General features: G+C 40.9%; 1 protein-coding gene across 1 annotated transcript in view; it reads left to right on the top strand.

Moving 5' to 3' along the window:
• The window catches only part of DYTN (dystrotelin), a 43,271-nt gene that overhangs the window by 9,319 nt on the left and 14,057 nt on the right, over positions 1-19,895 (top strand). Inside the window, exons 3-9 of the mRNA XM_024563794.3 lie at positions 256-457; positions 2,201-2,286; positions 2,802-2,902; positions 7,277-7,348; positions 7,604-7,767; positions 11,146-11,257; positions 12,731-12,879. Of these exons, the coding sequence (XP_024419562.2) occupies positions 256-457; positions 2,201-2,286; positions 2,802-2,902; positions 7,277-7,348; positions 7,604-7,767; positions 11,146-11,257; positions 12,731-12,879 (886 nt within the window). The remainder of the gene's footprint in view (positions 1-255; positions 458-2,200; positions 2,287-2,801; positions 2,903-7,276; positions 7,349-7,603; positions 7,768-11,145; positions 11,258-12,730; positions 12,880-19,895) is intronic.

The following is a 19,895-nucleotide window of genomic DNA, read 5'->3' as shown; positions in this document are numbered from 1 at the left end:
GTTAGACTGAAAATAACGTTACAACTGTGCTTTACTAACAGATGCCCTTTTCCAGAATCAAATTGGCTGTCAGAGTAGCAACATCTGAATTATGCACAAGAGATATGTATCCAAACAGAGGTCATGTCTAATTTTCTTTAAAGGAAATGGCTGCCATGAAAAAAGTCTTATTAAACACTAGGTGACATTTGCTTTATTTGAAGCCTTTTGTTCCCAGCAGAAAATCAGACCCAACTCTTCACTTGCTTTCTGCAGTGGACTTGATCGACAGCTCTCAGATTCAGCATGTCCTACTACGTCAGAGTCTCTGGGAAGCAAGAGAGAGCCCCCTCTCCATAAAGCGTCTTTTCCAGGCCATCCAGGAGCTGTTTCGGGGAGTCAGGGTGCAAGAGCCAGGACAGGTGCACCCCAGAGCCTCGGAACTCACTCTGAGCCTTCTCACAACGATGTATGACAGGTGAGGATGCAGAGATGACACTGAGACCCCAGTGGCAGTGTTGTGTTGCCACCGGTCATTGACACAACATTTGGTGTTGTGTAGTGACTGCTTATGGTTTGATATATAAGGTGGCTTCTTTGTTTTCCACAAATGCATTATTCATTCAGGAGGGGAATGAAGAAGATATGTTTATTAGCTTCACTAATATAAAGGACCCATGGATTGCAAAAAGGGAAAAAAGTTTCACATTACTTTTTTCTGCACAAACTCAATTCCACTGTAGAGACCACACATACCCTTAGCTATGGCAATTATACATCTATGCTTGAGAAAATGTACACTTCTCTCTTGAGTCCCTAGTAGCTTATTTACTTGCTTATTTCTTTGTAACCAATTATTAGCTTTTGTTTTATTTTGTTTCATATATGAAGTTTGAATAACCTGTGTGTGGATGGCTAACCTGTTGTCTTAGTCTGTTTGGGCTACTAGAACACAAATACCATAGACTAGGTGGCTTAAACAACAAACATTTATTTCTCACACTTTTCCAGGCTGGGAAGTCCAAGGCCAAGGTGCTGGCCTGTGCCTGGTGAGGATCTGCTTTCTGGTTCATAGAGGACCACCTACTTCTGTGTCCTCAAATGGCAAGGGGGGCTCTGAGGTTTCTTTTACAAGATCACTACTCTAACTCATGAGGATGCTGTCCTTGTGATCTAATCATCGCCCGATGCTCCCCCCTCCAAATTCCATCACAGTGGGGGTTGGGGTTTCAACATAAGAATTGGAGGGCAGCAAACATTCAGTTCGTCACACCTACAAACCAGTTCAGACCATGTCAAAGGCTCGATTGTGCGTGCCCTGGAGTCAGTGGTGAGTGAGTGCGTGAGCGTGTGTGAGCGTGCGTGTGTGTTTCTCAGTGTCTTGCTGGCCCGGGGCTTTCCATCCTTCTGTCTCCTTTCATTCTGTTTACCTCATTGGTTTGACCCAGCCAACCTCACCCTTTAGAATGGACTTTTAAAAATTCATAGTGAATATAATACCTTTGAAAAGTACAGGAAAGTACAGAGGAAGGAATGTCACCCAAAAGCCTGCCTCATAGAGGCAAGCACAGTTTAACTATCGGACAAATTCCTTACAGTGTTTCCTTTTCTAGTTTATCGTTTGGTTTTTTAATTGCACAAATAACATATAAACATGTTTCCACGTTATCTTTTGAAGATGTTAGCCTCCTTAAACCTTAAGCTTTTGACGGTCATGTCTGATATCAGTGCCTGCCCCTAAAATCCCCTTGCTTTTAACACATTGTTTTGTAGGGATGAAACCTGCACAGCCAGTGGGCCGAGGATGGTGAGGCGCTAAGTGAGGGCCTGTGATTTCTTTATACATAAGTGTTTGCTCCTTTTGCATGCCTTTCGGTCCTTGTCTCTGTTGTCTGGTTTCCAGGCATGTGAGTCCTGAGGAAGCGAGACCACCCTCTCTGTGAAAACTGGGTGGACCCCTCTGTCCCCAGTGCCTAGTGCAGTGCTTAGCAGAGAGGAGGCACCCAGTAAATATGAGCTGGACACATAAATGAGTGGGGAAATGTTTTAATGCAGTTATTAGTCCTGTCAAATTCTAGGTATAGGAAAACAGGCCACAAGAAGCTTGAACTTGTAACACCATGTCAGAAACATCCATCAACAGTTATGATTTTTATAAGCCACTTCACCAAAAATAACCCTGCCTTTCCCATTCCTGTCTCTGTGTCTTGTTGCCGTGCAGCACGGGAACGGGTTTTCTCAAGCTTGCACCTGCAGCCGCTGCCCTGATTGCTCTCTCAGGGGACAGCCCTCTGACAAAATACAGAGGTAAGAGATACAGGAGTTTTGAGCGTCTGAAATGCAGTGGCTTCTAAATCTCTAATGCAGTATCTTCTTCACTCGGTCCTATACCATGGTCATGTGGCTCTTATTCAGCATATACGCAGCATGACTTGGCGTTTTTCAAGATGTTGAGCTATGCTTCTTACTCACAGCATGGTGATCCTTGCTACTCACTTATGTAAGGATTGTTCAGGCGCCAGTGGTTATTATTCCTCGAAAGGCCGGGGCTCTCCTTACGTTGCTGTTTACCAACCTCCTGGTCTTCATTATCGGTGTGCTGAATTATCAAGGGATTGAAATGGGAATTGGGTCTTCAGTAGTTATCAAATTATGTATTTTGGAAAGCCTTCACAATAGAAGGCAAAGAATTAAGCAAAGAACTTTCTGTTTTATTCCCTTCATACCCACAAATACACTGTTTAGAATTCAAAGCATATACTCTTCGAAGGTACATTGCAAGAATTTAATTTAAAGATTTCTTTTCTCCCTTATGTGTCTAGCTCTTTTTCAGCTCTATGCGGAAAATAACAGGGGAGGTTATGATTCTGGGGCACGCATGACTCGAAGGGTTTTGAGAAACCTACTAACAGACCTACAGCAGGTAAATCTCTAATACTTAAGAGTTCTTAATTTGTTCCAGCTATTAGCCGCATTTGTTATTAAAGACTCTAACTTTCACAGTGTCAATTATACCTTAATATAATTCTCTATGCAACTCCTCTGCTCTGTAGCCACTGCTATTATCTGAATATTGGTCTGATCTATTGCAATCACTTCCTAATAGGTTTTCTCAACTCAAGCTTCTTCCTTCTCCAGCTCTACCTCCACACTGCAGCCAGTGAGTTTTCCAAAATGCACATGTCACCCTCATGCCTAAAATTCCTCACTGGCTGTTCACATCTATAGAATAATGCCCAAGTCCTTAGCATCACAAGCAAACTTGCATGATTTTAACTAATCCTTCTCTTTTCGAAAAGAGGTAAAATCATGTTTCTCATGCAAATATAAAATGACCATGTGTCCAAAAATGTATTTAACTTATTAATTAAGAGGAGGCACTGGTAAAAATATTATAACTAGTTGAAAGAAATAACCAAAAAACAGCCACACTGAGGGATTACAAACATTAAAATGAGTTTGAAGCCGATAAAAGACGGCTTTGGGGAGAAGGGGAGAGAAGTCTGTCCTTCACCTAGGACAGACTTCATCTGCATGTTTATAGATAAGAATTCTTTGCATTTAGGTCAGTTTTCTACAAGTTAACTTTAATCTCTACAGAGTTGTAAAATAGCCTAGACAAAGACAATGATACATAGGTCTATAGGTTCAGACAATCCCCATTAAAAAGAGAGCTAGTGGTTTCTTTTGCTTATTCCATAGTGTTTAACTTTTCCTCACATTTCTACCACGCTTTCCATTTCTGCATTTCAAAATCCCTACCGCGCCGCCAGGCTCCAAGTTCTCCGTGTCTGACTTCGGGCAGTTCCCTCTACCTGCAGGGGCACTGCCTGTCCTTTCACTTGACAGATGCTGTTCATCTTTCAAGATCATTAAATTATTAGTCATCTCCTCACTAAAAGCTTCTTGAACTCCCCATGTACAACTTTGTTATAGTACTTGTGAAATTTTTGTTGTGATTTTTACCTAGACATATCTTTTCCCCACTAGACTGCTTTTTAAGGGCAAGGATTATAGCTCATTCATGTTTATTTAGCCACTGGTTTGAAATGTGCCTGGTACTAAGGCCTTCAACAAATGCTCAATGAAAGCATAAATAAAACGCAATCGATGCAGAATATTTATCGATTGCAGAATATCGATGCAAATAGTTAAGATTTCCATGATTTCCTTTGCTTTAAGATGTGCAATTTTAATATAGTTGTCTTTGTTAGACAAGGGAATTTAACCTCCTTAAAGCAAATATGTTACTTAAATGTTAAAGTTATGTATTATATTGTAACCAAACAAGCATTTTTGCAAATAGGTTAAGCAGGCTCTGGATTGCCTTGTGTGTGAGTGGGGGCTGTCCCCCTCTACCTTTTCCTCATTCAGAGGATGTCTCTAGTCTTTGTCCAGTTCCTAGAACATCCCCACACTACACTTTCTGCACAGGTGAAGCCATAGTAACTTTCTGTCATTTTTCTCCTGGGGGTAGACTATAGGAGAGGAAAAAAATAATCTTTTATCTTCTATCCATCTTAGGTTATCTGGCTTACACCCCATAAATTAGACTGATAAAAGAAAGATTAACAAGAGAAAAGCAAACAAGTTTATTAACATGTGCATGGTGCATCACACAGCAGCACCCAGTGATGAGTAACTCAAAGAGGTGGTTAGAACTCTGGCTCTTCACGCCATCTTATGCTAAACAAAAGAAAAAAGGTTCTGAGCCTCTGAGTGGGAGAGGCAAGTTATGAGAAGGTGACCAGGACAAGTATGATGAAGGGCTGTTTAGTAATGTTTGTTACTCAGGTTTAAGCCTATTTCTTATCCATTAATAAACATTGTTAAGAGTTCATCTCTTCCTGGTAGGGAGCAGGAGATACCAATACCTTTGGCACACGGAGCTTTCCTTCAAAGATTACACTTTCTTTACAAAAGAAAAATTTGCGCCCTATTTTTAGAGCTTTCCCTGCATCTGCTGGTTCTCAAAGGCCTTTAGCTCAAATAATTCTTATGCCAAAGAGGCATATTTTGGGGTGATATATTCTGGTACCCTGCAGGGCCAGGGCTCTGAACTGGGGATGGTCGTGATGGGGTCGGGGAGTGGGTGTTGAGCGAGGTTTTCAGAACTCTAGGACAGAGCATATGGTTTGGCAAACCCATGGAAAATTACCTCTGCTTTGCTTTGGTCTTAATATAAAATTTTATGTTCTTATGGATCATAATAATTAATGTTCAATTTATTCTGAAAATTCCAAATGATGTTTAAGATGTTCATACTTCTTAAAAGTATAATAGCTTTTTGTAAACCAATAAAGTTAAAACATCAAGTGCAGTTATTTCCGAGCTGTTCTGGTGGTCGGGGCACGCTTGGGTCTTACCGCCCGCTCTCTGCTGACTCCCAGGCATGTCTCAAGGAGCTTCTGCAGCAGAGGCACTGCTTCAGCAATCCTCACATCTCAGGGCCCACGCTGGTGGGGAACCAGAGAGTGGGAAAACCGGTCCGTTCATTTACACAATCAGACTTCTCAGATGGGCATGTGTAGATGCACGTGGAGAAAGAAGACAGACTGATTTTCCTTCTTCTGTAGAATCCTGTTCTTGCCTCCTGCCTGCTGGCCTCAGGCTAACACCCCATCCCAGAGGCCTGAAAAATCTGCTCTTGTTTCAGGCTCAACTGAGGTCCGTGAGCTGCTGAAATGGCAGCTCCCGCAGAGCACTGCCTTCCCCCCACACATTATTATGCTCCTGAGAAAGCTGTTAGGAAGGCAGAAATTTGCATAGCAAATTATGATCCCATTGACTTCCATTAAGAATTCAGAGATGGAGTCCTATATAAAATTCCAGGTCTCACTCTGTGGTTCAAACCCCTCCCCCAAGAATTCTAATTATCATTTCAAGTGGCATTCTGACTGTGCCAGCGTGTCATCTAGTCATGTTTAATTCTTCCCAGAACACCTGAAAGAAATTAGTCAAATGGGCAATTAATCCAGAAAGTCTTTCTGCACCCACTTAGAGCCAAAAATATAGGTTAAAACCCACTACAGAAGTGAATTTTCTTTCGACTGGTGTCAGAGTCACAGAGCTGGCAGTTCCGTCCCATGTGATACACTTCCCTCATTTCACAAATTAGGTTAAACCCCTTTCCCAGGGCTCAAGGACAATGTCTAAATAAGTGGTCCAGTTAGTTCACCAGCTTTGGGTAATGAGCTATTTTTTCAGACAAAGGCTAAATAACATACGGAGTAGTTACTCATGTTCAGCTGGTGATGGGGTTATTATCAATTTAAAGTACAAGCCATCTTGTCACTATTGCGCAAATGTTTGTTGACTTCTCCCTGGCTAATTGTCAGCAGAGTGGTTCTAAGTGCCACTTTCCTGATTAGACGAATGTTTATTCGAGTTGATGGACTCAGCAGGAGGGTCTTGACATTACTCCTGAGTTTACAGGCAGCGCCTGCTGACAGCCTGTGCTGTAGAAGACGTCAGACACAAAACGAGGACCCGCGACAAAATGGGCATAAATGGAGGTGACAGGTAAATGTAAATGTGCATATAGGTGATGTCAGATCCAAGTCCCTGGCCATCTTGGCAGCCACGAGGGGTTCTTTGTCTCCTGGCTAACTTCCTTATGGTGAATGTTATTGAAAGGCAGAACCCATGAGCGGGTGTAGACTGAGTCATTTGAATACACATAAGGTTGGAGTGTGACAAAGCTTTGTGAGAACCCCTCACAAGAGCAAGGAGTTTTGGAGAGAGATCTCAATTCCATGGCTATAATTCTCTTTGTTTAACCTTGAGCAAAATATCAAATCTCAATTACCCCTTGTTTTAAACAAGGATAATGATCCCTGCCCTACCCCAGAAATTGGCATTTGTTAATATGAGATGATATGAAAGTGTTTGAACAGGTTTATCTTAAAGCTACTCTGAACTTTAACACAGTATCATTATATGTAATTCATAGGCAAACAAGAGCAAAAAAGGGTTAAATAATTTGACTGAGATCATAAGCAACAATGAAAGCCGTCCCTGTATTGCCCAATTGCCAGACTTTCTTCTCACCCTCTTTTCTCCTCCCAGCTCCACATCTTCCTACTTATTCACCCATTGTCTCTATTCATACATTGCACGAAACCTGCACATTCTCATTGCTTGCATTGAGACAGCACAGCCCATTCCGGGCGCCCAACTCTTGTGACTCCATGGCTGTGCGCACCCGGTGGTATATCACCGATCAGGCATGCTGGTGTCGGTGTCCACATATTATCCATTTTCTAATGGCTGATGTGGGGTTTCTTGCCTCTTGCAGATCCCAGCTGTCGTGGGCGAGAGTCGCGCTCTGTGCTCTGTGGAAAGTGCTATACGCAGTTGCTTCCAAGGGGTGAGTGCCGTGCAAATGTCCCTGGGAAGTAGAGGCTACACATTTGCTGACCAGTTTAAATTACAGAACTAGTCCTTCATACAGCATCCCAGAGTACCTAGTTGAAGAGTTAGACTTGCCTCTGACTTTTCATGTGATGAACGTTTTCAGCAGAGCTCACAGAAACAGAGCCAGAAGAGGAAAATACATTTTTCACCTATCCTGAAGACCAAAGTCATTTCTAGAAACACATCAAAGCGTGCCATTGTTTTTCAGGTGTTGAGCCCAGCAATCAAAGAAGAGAAATTCCTATCTTGGTTACAGACTGAGCCTCCCATCCTCCTGTGGCTCCCGACCTGCCACCAATTGTCAGCCACCGAAACGGTCACTCATCCTGTTCGGTGTCGAATATGCAGGAACTTCCCAATCACGGGACTGAGGTACAGTCACTCACCAGCATTACATGGACAGTCATTCCCAGATGAGTCTAGGGCTGTAGCTGTGTCTCTCCAGATTCCTTCTGTGGTCCTTCTCACACATGTGAAATTCAGTTAATGTGGGGGACAAATTATTGGGTCGATAATTTCCTGCATGAGGGATCCTGGTTGATAATAAGTATTTTACCTTCTATAATTAATGGAGTATTAAATTCTTCCATTGACTTATATTCTAACCAGTAGACACTTTTATTCCTCTAAGGGGAAAACTATTTTCTTTTGTCACACAAAAAATCCTTTTAAATACTTTGGAGCCATCCATAACATAAACAATAATACTAGTTTGCCTTTATTAAGTGTCGAGTAACTGCTAGGTTGTGTGGTTCACATGGACTGTTTCATTTACTCTTGTTATAACTCTCTATAAAAGGTGGTATTGTTAACCCTGACTTCAGAGAAGCTAAATACCTTGATTAAGTTCACATGGTTAGCAAGTAGCAGCGACCAGCAATCTGAACCGGGAACCCTTGCTTTGCAACCACAGTGCTCTGCTGCCTCCCTGTGGACGCAACTGAGGGTGTTTCTTGAACCCAAAGGAACGACCAAGTTTTGTGGGAGCAGCTCGCGCCACATCTTTTCTCTGCCTAGAGAGAGGGCATATTTGAAAGCTAGGTTTGGAGGCAGGAGAGTCAGATCTTTGAGGACAGCCAAAAGTCCCGTCTTAGGGAAAGGATGATATAGGCCTCCTATAAATAAAACAATAAGGACGTGAAATTAGAGTTATTAATAAAAAAGAAACCAAGAGATCTAGGCCAGGCACGAGGGACCCCATTGTCCTGGTGAGTGAACACAGGTATAGGGGCAGGAGGACGGAAGAGCTGGGACCACCAGCCAGCTATGGGAACAGGAAAATAGTTTTTCTTCTACTTTTCTAAGTTTTTCCGGCTGGGCTGATAATCAAATTAACACGAGACAAACTAACAGGAGAAAATAATCAAATTTATTACCTAGGTACATATGAGGATTCCATAAGAATATGAGACCCAAAGACAAATTGGGCAGTTGTGGCTCTAATCCCATTCTGGATCAGGGAGAGGGAGGCAGGGGTCTGAGATTTCAAGGGGAGAGCGGGCGAGTCACAGGCAGATGAGCAAACATGTGGAGAGCAAATGCTTGGCCACCCAGAAACAGGAGGACACACAGGGGAATCTAACAAATGGACTTGCCTGGGTCCTCCCTGTCTTAATTCATACACGTGAAGGCGACTATGCTGAGGTTCCCTTCCTGAGGCAGGATTTTCTATCTGAAATCCTTTAGGTAGGTAACAGGAAAGAAAAAAGAAAAAAAACTCTTCTTAAGCTTTCATTGTTTTTAGCTCAAAATAGTCTGCATACCAGGTTGGCACATTCTAGGGACACTCATTCTGGACCCCTGCGTAGCCAAAAACAAGTCAAGGAGGGGCTCCAGAGGGGCAGGAGGAGGAAGGATTCAGGCCTGGCCCCTGTTCTGTCTGGTTCTCTTCTTCTCAGCACTTTCAGATTTTAACTAGCCCCAAATCTTAAACGTGCTGGGCCCACTAAGAAACTGGGAATCAGGTTTTAATTTTGCTGAGAACATAAACTGGGTTTGGAAGAATTCTGGCACAGTGAAACTTCACTCATGAAAAGCCCTTTGCCAATAACTGAACTTAAAACAGTAAAACATATAAATGAACAAGACTGTTGAAAACCTAGTAAGCCAAACCAAAGGAGCCCCCACATCACAATGAAAAATAAGCTCTTTTTATATTGGACAGTGGAGGAACATGCATATTATTAACTGTGTTCTATGTACATCATAATCATTTAACCAATAAACAAGTATTAATTAAGCAGTTCCTATGTGTCCCACACTGGACCAGATACAGAATTCACTTTGCAATTACATAAAACACAGCTTTTACATTGAAATTGTTTTCAAAATCATTATGTGTAATTGATAGCAGATATAATTATTCCTATATTATGAAAGAGTTTCAAAGAGTTTGAATGATTTGCTCCAGTCACTCAAAAAACAGCAGAGGGAGAGGCAAGCAGTGCCACACTTTACGTTTTAGATGATGTCCTGTCTATTCAGAACAGAAGGGCCTCCGTGGGAACCATCTTTCCTCCTGGACGTCCAAGGCCATGTTCAGTTCTCACACATGAGATAGCTGGGTGAGCTGGGCAGGGCCTGCGACCTCTCTGGGCCCCAGTTTCTGTGTAAGTAAAATAAGGAAGGGTGGGCCAAATGATGTCACAGGCCTCCTCCAGCTGTAACCTGCATATATTAGAAACTGCTTGATTGTGTCACCGTCCTGGCCTTGCTCCTGTGTTTTTGGCTCTGGTGAACTCCCGCAATAGCCTCCAGGCTTTTCGGTTTTAGTGAGCTTAATAAAGCCATTTCAGAGAAGCCTTCTCTGATCCGGAGGTAGCAGGAAGAAGGTACTGGCCTTCTAAAGTAAGAGAAAGTACAAAGACTCAGGATCGTTCCTAAGCCAGCTGTTCAATTTTCATAGTACACGTCACATTTATGCTCTGTAATAGCCATTGAAGGTTGAGGTGAGTTTGGGGAAAAAACTTGGTTCTCTATTGGTAAAGGCATCAATGACAAGCCGATCTCATTACGCACACAACACCCCCTCTCATAAATCTGCAAGTCATTTCAGAGCACAGAGGAACTAATGCAAGGTCAGGATCAACATACTGTCTTAGGTGAGTTCACTGCAACCATACGTAATGCTGGATAAAGCAGCCAGTAGGGGTGACTTATAAAAATACTTTATTATGCTATACATTCCATGTAAAAAGTGAAAGTCTCCCTATTTATGCATGTCAAATAATTTTCAAAGCTTTGTCAACACCTTGCAAGGCAGAGCAGGCAGGGCTTACCAGTCCCATTTTCCTATGCAGAAACTGTCATTCATTTGACTTCATTCAACTAGTGGTTACTGAAAACCTCAAATGGCCCAGGGAGCCTCCAAAACAGTGAGTTTGCATTTCTACCTCAAGGTCATTGGTACTGGTGGTCTGAAGGGTCTGTCGTAAAGTTTGTGGCACACGTTACCCTGCATTTGTAAATATTTGGGGGCAGGGATGAATGAGATGTCTATACTATAGTTTGTTGGGTAAAACTATATGAATATAATGCCATATTTTAAAAATGCCATCAAAGGGTTTCTTCGATTAGATAAACACATCAGAGCCATTCAGCATCCATCCCTGCAAAATTTGGGAGAAATGTCACACTCACCTGGCAGCTCAGACATCTCCTGTGTGTTTCTGCTCATTTTCCACCTGAATGTCATTTTCTTTGTTCGCCTACTAGTAGTAATGTCAGCCGCACTTCCGTTTTCATGGGCAGATACCGCTGTCTCAAGTGTCTCAACTTTGACATCTGCCAGCTGTGTTTCTTATCTGGTCTTCACAGCAAGTCCCACCAGAAGTCTCATCCTGTCATTGATCACCGTGTCCAGGTAACACCTCCCTTAATGCAACAAACTGTTCGCAAGTCACATTAGTGCCAGCTATGCAGTTTTAAAACTTTCCCTCCAGTAAAACCACAACTTTTGTTCCTTTGATACTTGATAAATATCCAAGACTAAGGATGTGGCGAAGGGAACCTTAAATATCTCTCAATATAATTTTTTTTACATTGTAAATTTTAGTTAGACATTTTGGAGACAGGAAGAGGCTGGCCAGAGTCCAGTCGGAAGTCGTCAGTCTGGGACTGTGTGGTAGAAAATGCCTGAGGTATAAGGGGGGTGAGCCCTTGAAAGTGGGCGTGGATTTAAAAGGAGAGGCTCTGGTTGGGGAAGGTGACGCAACAAGGCTTCTAGCTGCTAGTTCACTTGGGGCGTTTTCCTTTCTAACATGACTTTTCCTGAGCCTGAGGCGTGGACTATGTTTTTCTCTAGGAGAAACCAAAGAGAAAGGTAACTATCGCAGTCTTGAGTGGACTTCAGTATAAAACTAAAACTTTTCAAAGAAAATTTTAAATATTCAGCAAGAGAACTCAGATCTTTCTAAGAAGAAAGAGAAATGGGATAGTGAATATCAAATGAAGAGGACTTAAGTTTTTTCAGAAAGGACACTTTCTTCACATGACTAAGTTTCCATGGATCAATCTCTGTAGATGACATCACCCTTGAGTACACAATAGTGAATGGAGTGTCTTGATGAACTAGCTTTTCTCTCATTCTTCCCTTTCACAAGAATGGAACACAAAAGCTAAGTGCCTGGATCTGCTAAGTAATTCCCAGTGGGCATTGCTTTACTAAACTTTATTATTAACCAAAATCCTCAGTTCATTGGCATGTGATCTTCCTGTTTCTAAAGGCCTGGGGAGAAATAGGGTTTATCGGTGTTAGACTGACACCGTGTGGTCACTTCGTTGTTACACTTGAGATTTCAAGTGCTGGCAATCTGTACCGACTCATTGCATTCCTTCTTTGCTTTTTGGGGGAGCGGGGAGGACGTGGGGCAGAGGTTCTTAATGTGAGGTTGATGGATGGCCTTTAGGTGGTCTGGGAACCCACTGAAATTTTGTACAGAATTAAATATATGAGCATTTTCCTGGAGACAAATCCACAGGTGATCACCCCATTCCCAAAGGAATCCACAGCCCAAATGTTAACAACCGTGGACTTGGTCCTCCCTCACTCCCCTGCTCTAGCTTTAAAATTCCACATTACTGGGTTGCTCTAAGGAAGAGAAGTTATTGTAGAAGTTGAGGGGTATGCAAGTTGGAAATGAATGCTGTGTGTACACGTACACAGAGAGGATGTGAAGAAATCCAGGCAGTAAGGAAGTAAAATGAGTTTTCTGGGGACATAAACGTCAGCGAAATAATTCCAGAACATTTCATGGCAGCCAGTCTACCCAAGTAAGGGAAGAAGAGCGTGTCGAGACTGATCTGACACCCTTTGCAATGTTGGCCGTTCCAGGAGATGTCTGCAAAGGAGAATACAAAGCTCCTTCTCAGGAACCTCAGAAACAACCTGCTCCAAGCAGGCGGTCGGAGGAGGGAAGCTGCGGCAAGGCAGTGGCTGGGGGATCTGGTGAATCCAAAGACCACGAGGGACCACGCACAGGCCAGGTGAGTGCTGTGAGCGACAGCCCTGTAGAGTGGCCGCCGGGGGCCTGGGCACAGAGCAGCAGCTCTCACAATGCTGATGAGCCTGAGGAAGGCAGGATGCAGGGGAGGAGACATGCTTTTCCCTTCTAGAAAGGAGCTTTCGTTTAAAGTAGAACCAGAGGCAAAATCCCTTCAAGGGTCCATCCAATTACTGAGAGTTATTGCAACTGAAGGCATCAGACACGGAAGATTTTTAATATTAGAGTATTTGAATAACTTTGTTTTCTATCCCTACCTTTTTAGTTGGTTTGCTTTTGAAAGCTTAATTCAGAATACTTCATTTTTATAAAAAAGAGGAAAAGACTCGGTATTCCGTCACTCACAGATGAATGCTATTCACATTTTAGTAGTCCAAAAAAGGAATTATGCTCTAGATATAATATTTTCTTCTTCTTCTCACCTACATTAACTGAAGAGTGTGTCCCATGTCATTAGCTTCCGAAATGTCATTTTTAACGGCCCCACTCTCATCCTGATAAGGAAGTGCCATACACAATTCACAAGCAATCCCTTACCTCATGTAAAATTTTAGTTATTTTCCAATTCCGTCCCCCTAAATTCTGTTTTCATCATCCCTACACACGTACCTTCCCCTATTTTTAACATTTTATTAAGATAAATTTACTCAAGTAAAATCTTGGCTCAAAAGTTGTGAATTTTGTTAACCCTCAAAATTCAGAAGGCCACACTTTGCTCCAGAAGGTCGACCCAAAGCACACAGCACCCACGGTGTATGGGATCCTCCGTCACACACCCGACCGCCGGTCTAAAGCTGACTTTCAAAAAGGCTTTGTGACCTTACTTTTTGAAGTAACCCCTTCTTTATAATCTAAAATTTCAGAAGGTAAAGAGAAGAGATAGCATTTCCTACTTCTTCTGATCATTAAACTTTTGGGTGGAAAAAACCAGATCTATTGACTCCCATTGTGAAAGATGAGTTTAAATTGGTATTAATTTATTAATTTCCTCTGGAATTCTCTAATCTTTTCTCAGACATCTACCAGTGTATTTCTACCTCAATCCCAGGCCTTATTTCTGTGGTTATTTGTCACCTTATTATTTGGTATAATTTAAAGATATTTTTACAGCTCTTTACATGAAAAAGCACAATTGGCTTCGCAATTTGATGGCATTCATTATGTCTGTGTCACACTCGCTAGCAGGTTGACATCAATATATCCTCCTAAAATTTGTGAATCATTCAGGTGTTTAATACAAAAGCAAAAATATCAGGTTCTAAGTTATCTGTCTTCTTCAATCCTTTTATTGCACTTTTCCCTTGCAGAAGAACAATAACATACGTCAATTAGCCATCAGATTTATTGAATACTTGATGTCTTGTCTGAATCCTACATTCTCATAGTTAGAACACAAAGATCCATATTCTGATTTGCATTTCTTTTGACCACTGAAGCCTGACTCAGGTTTTACAAACACAAACATTCCTCACATACTCATCTCCCCCAAACTCCCACGCCTTAAATCCCTCCGGTGTGTTTCCATTGCTTTTAAGCTAAAAAGTAAAGATTGGAGCGTGACTCAGAGAAGTACTGCATAATCCCGACAACCTGCTCCCCTTCCGTGCCCCGCCCCCACCTGCATTCCCTCTGCTCCAGCCCTGATTCCTCCCTCTTCCCCTAAGGTTAAGCCTTCTCTTAAAACTTAAATATGTACTTTAAAGAATTGGTACCCATAAGCCACCTCTCGGAATGGCTTGGTGCCTCACCTCCTAAAGACCCACAAAAGATCCTGGCTCAAATGTCACCTTATCTTTAAGGCCTTTCCTGACCACCCACTGAACATTTCAGCCCCTGTCCCCACTCGGGCACTCTCAGTCCTCCTGCTTTGCTTTATTATTATTTTGTAAAGCTTTTCACCAGTGTCTGACATCTTATATAATATGGGGTGTCAAACTCATTTTCACTGGGTGCCACATCAGCCTCACGGTTGCCTTCAAAGGGCCAAATGTCATTTTAGGGCTGTATAAATGTAACTACTCCTTAACAGTTGAGTGAGAGCTCGGCACTGTCGCCGGGTAGAAACAAGGTGCCAGGCTAGATAAAACAAGGCGGAGGGCCGGATTCAGCCTGTGGGCCTTATGTTTGCCACCTGTGTTCTATATGTTACTTTTTCTTTTTTTTTGGTATAATGAAAGCTCCATGTAGGGAGAACCCTTTTATTGTTTTCAGTTGTATTTCCAGAATCTATAACAATGTCTGCATATGATGAATGAACAATGAATGTTTGTTGAATGACTGACTGCATAATAAAAGGAATGGATGCATGACGAACTAATGGAATTATCTGCCTACATGGAGCTTTCATTCTAGTGGAGAAACCAGACAATAAAAAAATAGTCATATAAACGAATTACTTACTATATTGGAAGCTATAAGTACTAAAGTAAAAGAAAAAAAGAAGAGCCAGGTAAAAGAGAGCAAGACTTAGGAGGAAATGGGTAGTAAATTTAAATAGGGTGGTTATAGTGAGCCTGAGTGAGTGGTGATACTTCGACAAAGCCCGGAGGGAGCTGAGGGAGTGGACCACACTGCTATCTGAGAAAACCGCTCTGCAAGTGGAGGAGACAGCAGCTCAAAGCTGGAGTGAGCTTGCCAGGTGCCAAGAACAGTGAGGAGGCCAGTTCCACTGAATGGAATGAAGAGCTGTTGGAAATAGACTAAAGGGGGAAGAAGTAGATGCAAGATCGTGTAAATATTTTCCTAAGTTTTCCTCTAATGCTTTACTTTTGAATTTGAATTTTCAATCCATTTGAAATTTAGTTTAGTAAGGGTCTAGCTTTGCTTTCTTTCAGATAGCTAGTCAATTGTGCTATCTTTTCCCACTTAGTTAAAATACCAACTTTGTCACATACTAGGTTTTTTCACACACTTGGATCAATTCATAGAATTTATATTCTCATCCTCAGATCCGTGGGTCAAGTTTTGTATCTATGCTGAACTATGGTCGTGGTGATGCCATAGGAAGTAGGAGTATAAAGTTGCTATCGTCTGAAATGGGAGAGACTAGTGTAGCAGGAGAATATAGTCTGGGGTGGGAGATGTTGAGATTGTGATGTCTCTTAGACGTCCATGTGGAGATGTTGAGTAGGCAATTGACTCTTCATGTCTGGAATTTGGGAGGTAGTCTATTGGAGATACAAAATTGGATGTTGTTGACATATATGGCCTTGTGAGCCATGAGATCAAATTAGATCACCAAAGAGAGAGGGTAGTTAAAGAGAGGAGAACTGAGGACTGAGCCCTGTGACAATTCACATTACAAAGTTGGTGAGAAGAAAAGCCAGCAAGGGATACTGAGAAAGAGTGGTGAGTGAGGTAGGCGGAAAACCAAGAAAATGAGGAATGAGAAAAAAGACAGGTGAAGAAAGTGTTCCAAGGAGGAGGGCGTGCGTGGTCTACTGTGTCAAGTGTTGCTGCTAGGACAAGTAAAAATCGACCTTTGGATTGAGCAGTAAGAAAATCATCAATGACCTCAAAAAGAGCATTGTAGGACAGTGTCAGTATAAAAAAATAGACTAGAGGCAGTTTAAGAGAGAATGGGAGATAAGGAATTGAAGATACTACATAACAAACTTTTTCAGAATATTTTACTGTACAGGAAGCAAAGAGAGACAGTCTAGGTGGTAGAGTGACTGAAGAGAAAGTTTCGTTATGATGGAAAAAGCAAAGCACATTCGTATACTGGAGGGAATGAGTTTTTGGAGAGAAAACGAATATTTGGTGCAAAAGGGGAGAATTGTTGGAGCAAAGCCCCTCTGCAGTCTGGAGGGGGTGGGATCTAGTGCTCATGTGGAAGGATTGACTTTAGAAGAGTGGTATCCACTCAGTAAAAATACACACAAGATTTGGCCCTCGATCTACTTTTTGAACTCTGTCTTATAGGAATAAAAGCAACTCTACATAGTAAATAAAGATAAGTATTGTAGCATTCGAGGGCAGGCTGACAAACCAGAAACAACCTCCTGGTCCACTGGTAGAAAAATGATGGAATGTATGTAGTACAGACATACAACAGAACACAATGAATCTCCTTAAGAAGAACTTTTAGCACCTATTTATTACATTAGAGGGCATTCGCCATCATACATTACGAGAAAAAAAAGCAAGTGGCCAAATATTATATATAAAACAATGCCATTTTTGTCTCAAAAACAAATTCGACTTGTATTTTGATGTTTGTGAATATCTGTATGAATACTGAAAATGGTGTTGGATAGCTTCAAGGTACTAAAATGATCTCAGATGGGGTAGGAATAGAGTGTGTCACTCACACGATGCGTGACAAAGAAGTTACAGCTTTTCTACCCCGAAATGCTCACTCCTTAACCAAACAATTGAATGTACTATAGAATAATCGCATCTGTTCCTATACTCTCCTTGCGTTCTGTAGACAGAATCACATTGTATCAAAAGAGCACGATCGTATACTTGTCTGTTTATTAGATGTGAAGTCTCTGTGAACAGGGAGTTCTCTGCTTTCCTCAACGATCCTCTTTTATCTGCAATAACTCAAGATGGTAAGAGGCTTTAAATAGTTTTTGAATAATGGAATGAAACTAAATGCAATTACATAAAATGGAACATACCAGACCCAAACCTGGTCTGCTCTATTCTATATTCTTTCCAATATGGCACAATCCACCCACAGCTGCGCTTAGAACCCCTAGTCTCTGCCCAGGACACGGTGACCTGGGATTTCCTGTGGTCACTCCTGACTTTCTTTGCATTCTCATTTCTAGATTGTCAAAAAAGGGGAGATGGAATTTTCATGCCTATTATTGGCTAATTAATATCAGCCGAGTAGTTGGAAAAGCACACAGAGAAAAAAAGTTGCCCTATCCTGTTACTATTGTTTGGATATTTGTTTCACTTTTCTCCCTTCCTGAGCAGCACTTTGTTTGGATATTAAGTTTAATGTCAGATTTAACATTTTCGACGACTCCCCCCAATGTCTTACCTGATAATTAAAAATTATTACAATCTCTAATAAAACTGTCCATCCAATACAATAGCTCTAAAGTGCCAATGTATGTAAGTCCAGCTGGCCCAGTGGGAGCGGCAGCCACGCAGGCCTCCAAACCAATACGTCAAATGGCACCTCAGGCTCCACCGACCCGCGCCAGCAGCCCACGTCTGCAGGTGAGTCCAAAAGGGAAAGGAACCGTTTTTGTCACAACCTGGGCCATTTTGTAATGGTGCAGTCAGAGCTGATGACTCATTCCTTAGTTTGCAGAATATTGTCAAGATGTTAATGTGATTGAGGCAAAATCTAGGGACATGTTTTTAAAGAAACTTTTTAACCTCAGTCATAAAGGGCTATGTGTTTATTTTAGAAAACTTGGAAAAGTCAGAAAAGAGCAAAGCCAAAATTAAAGGTACAATCAATCCATAATATAACCATTGTTAATATTTGTATATGCTTATTCCTTGTTAAAATTTTTAATATATATAGTTTATATCATCCTGCAAAAGGTATTGATTATATAGTTCTTTATCAATTTAGTTACATTGTGAGCATTTCCATTGCCATTACAATTCTTCAAAAACATCTTAATGGTTGTATAAATTTTATTTAAGTGGACTTAACATTATTGAACCCCTTCTGTTATTAAATATTTGGATTATTTCTGATTTTTGCTATTATTTTAAATTTACTCTTGAAATTCTTGGACATTATTCTCTGTATGTGGTTGCCCAATTATTTCATTAGAATGTTTCTTAAAGTGAAATCATTAAATGAGAGGAGTAACATTTTTAAAACTCTCCTTACTTATTACAAAGTTGCTGTTTGGAAAAGATATACCAAATTAGACTCCCAGATAACTTAAGTAGCTATCTCACTGATCCTTTCTAATATTGGCTATTAGTACTATATTTTTTATTTTGTTAATTTTATGAGCAGAATATATTGTACTTGCCTTAATTTCCATCTTTCTGATTAAGAGGGAGATGAAACTTCTTTTCCACACATAGTTAGGAGGGCAGTTGGTTTTTATCTTCTGTCATTGTCCTTTGCCAATTTTTACTGATGCACCTGTTTGATTTCTTAATATCCTTGAACTTTTAAAATGTTAAATTTAGCTATGGGAAGCCTGTCTTCACAGTTATTTTCTTTTAGTCTTATTTATAATGTGACTTTCTATCTAGATATGTTCAGTTCTTATGAAAATACTATCAATTTTTTCCTCTCTTCTTGTATAGTTTCATGCTTAGAAAATATTTTCCATTAAGAAATTAAACGACTCTTTAGCTGTATTTGCTTTCATATGGTTTAATTATTTTCCAACATCTACCTTTTGTTTTGATGCATGACAGGAAGTCAGGGTATCCCCCCTACTTCTACTTTTTACTTAAATAGCCTACTTTCTCTAACCTTAAGTAAGTCATTTTCTTTTAAAATTTCTGTGTAGTGGTGGTTCCTTTAGTATATACTAAAATGTTCATCGTTTTGGAATGTTTCACTGCAGTGGGCACTCCCCATTTTGGTTCCAGGGACCAGGTTTTGGGGACCCCTGTTTTACTGCTATCTATTCCACTGCTTTTACTTTTATTTTTACATGTGAATATTATTTTAATTATTCTAGCTTCATGATACCATTAACGTGTTATAAACAAGGTTTCCTCTTTATTACTTTTTTCTATTCAAACTATATTTCTATATGATCTTGTACACCATCAATTTAGCTCACAGGGGATTATTTACAAAGTAATACCATGTTGATAGTCTCCTTTACTGACTGTTTTTCTGAGACAGAATTGACATATAACATTATATTCGTTTCAGGTATACAACACAATTTGTTATTCGTATATGTTGCAAAATGCTCACCATAATAACTCTAGTTAATATCCATTACTGCCCATAGTTACAATTTTTAAGATCTACTCTATTAGCTACTTTCAAATACACAGTATGGTATCCCTCACGATAGTCCCCAGGACCCATTTATTTTTTAA

This window comes from Desmodus rotundus, chromosome 2 (genome assembly GCF_022682495.2).
Source record: "Desmodus rotundus isolate HL8 chromosome 2, HLdesRot8A.1, whole genome shotgun sequence".
Taxonomy (NCBI): Eukaryota; Metazoa; Chordata; class Mammalia; order Chiroptera; family Phyllostomidae; genus Desmodus; species Desmodus rotundus.
Note: the sequence above shows the minus strand (reverse complement) of the source record. Positions and strands in the feature narration are given on the sequence as shown.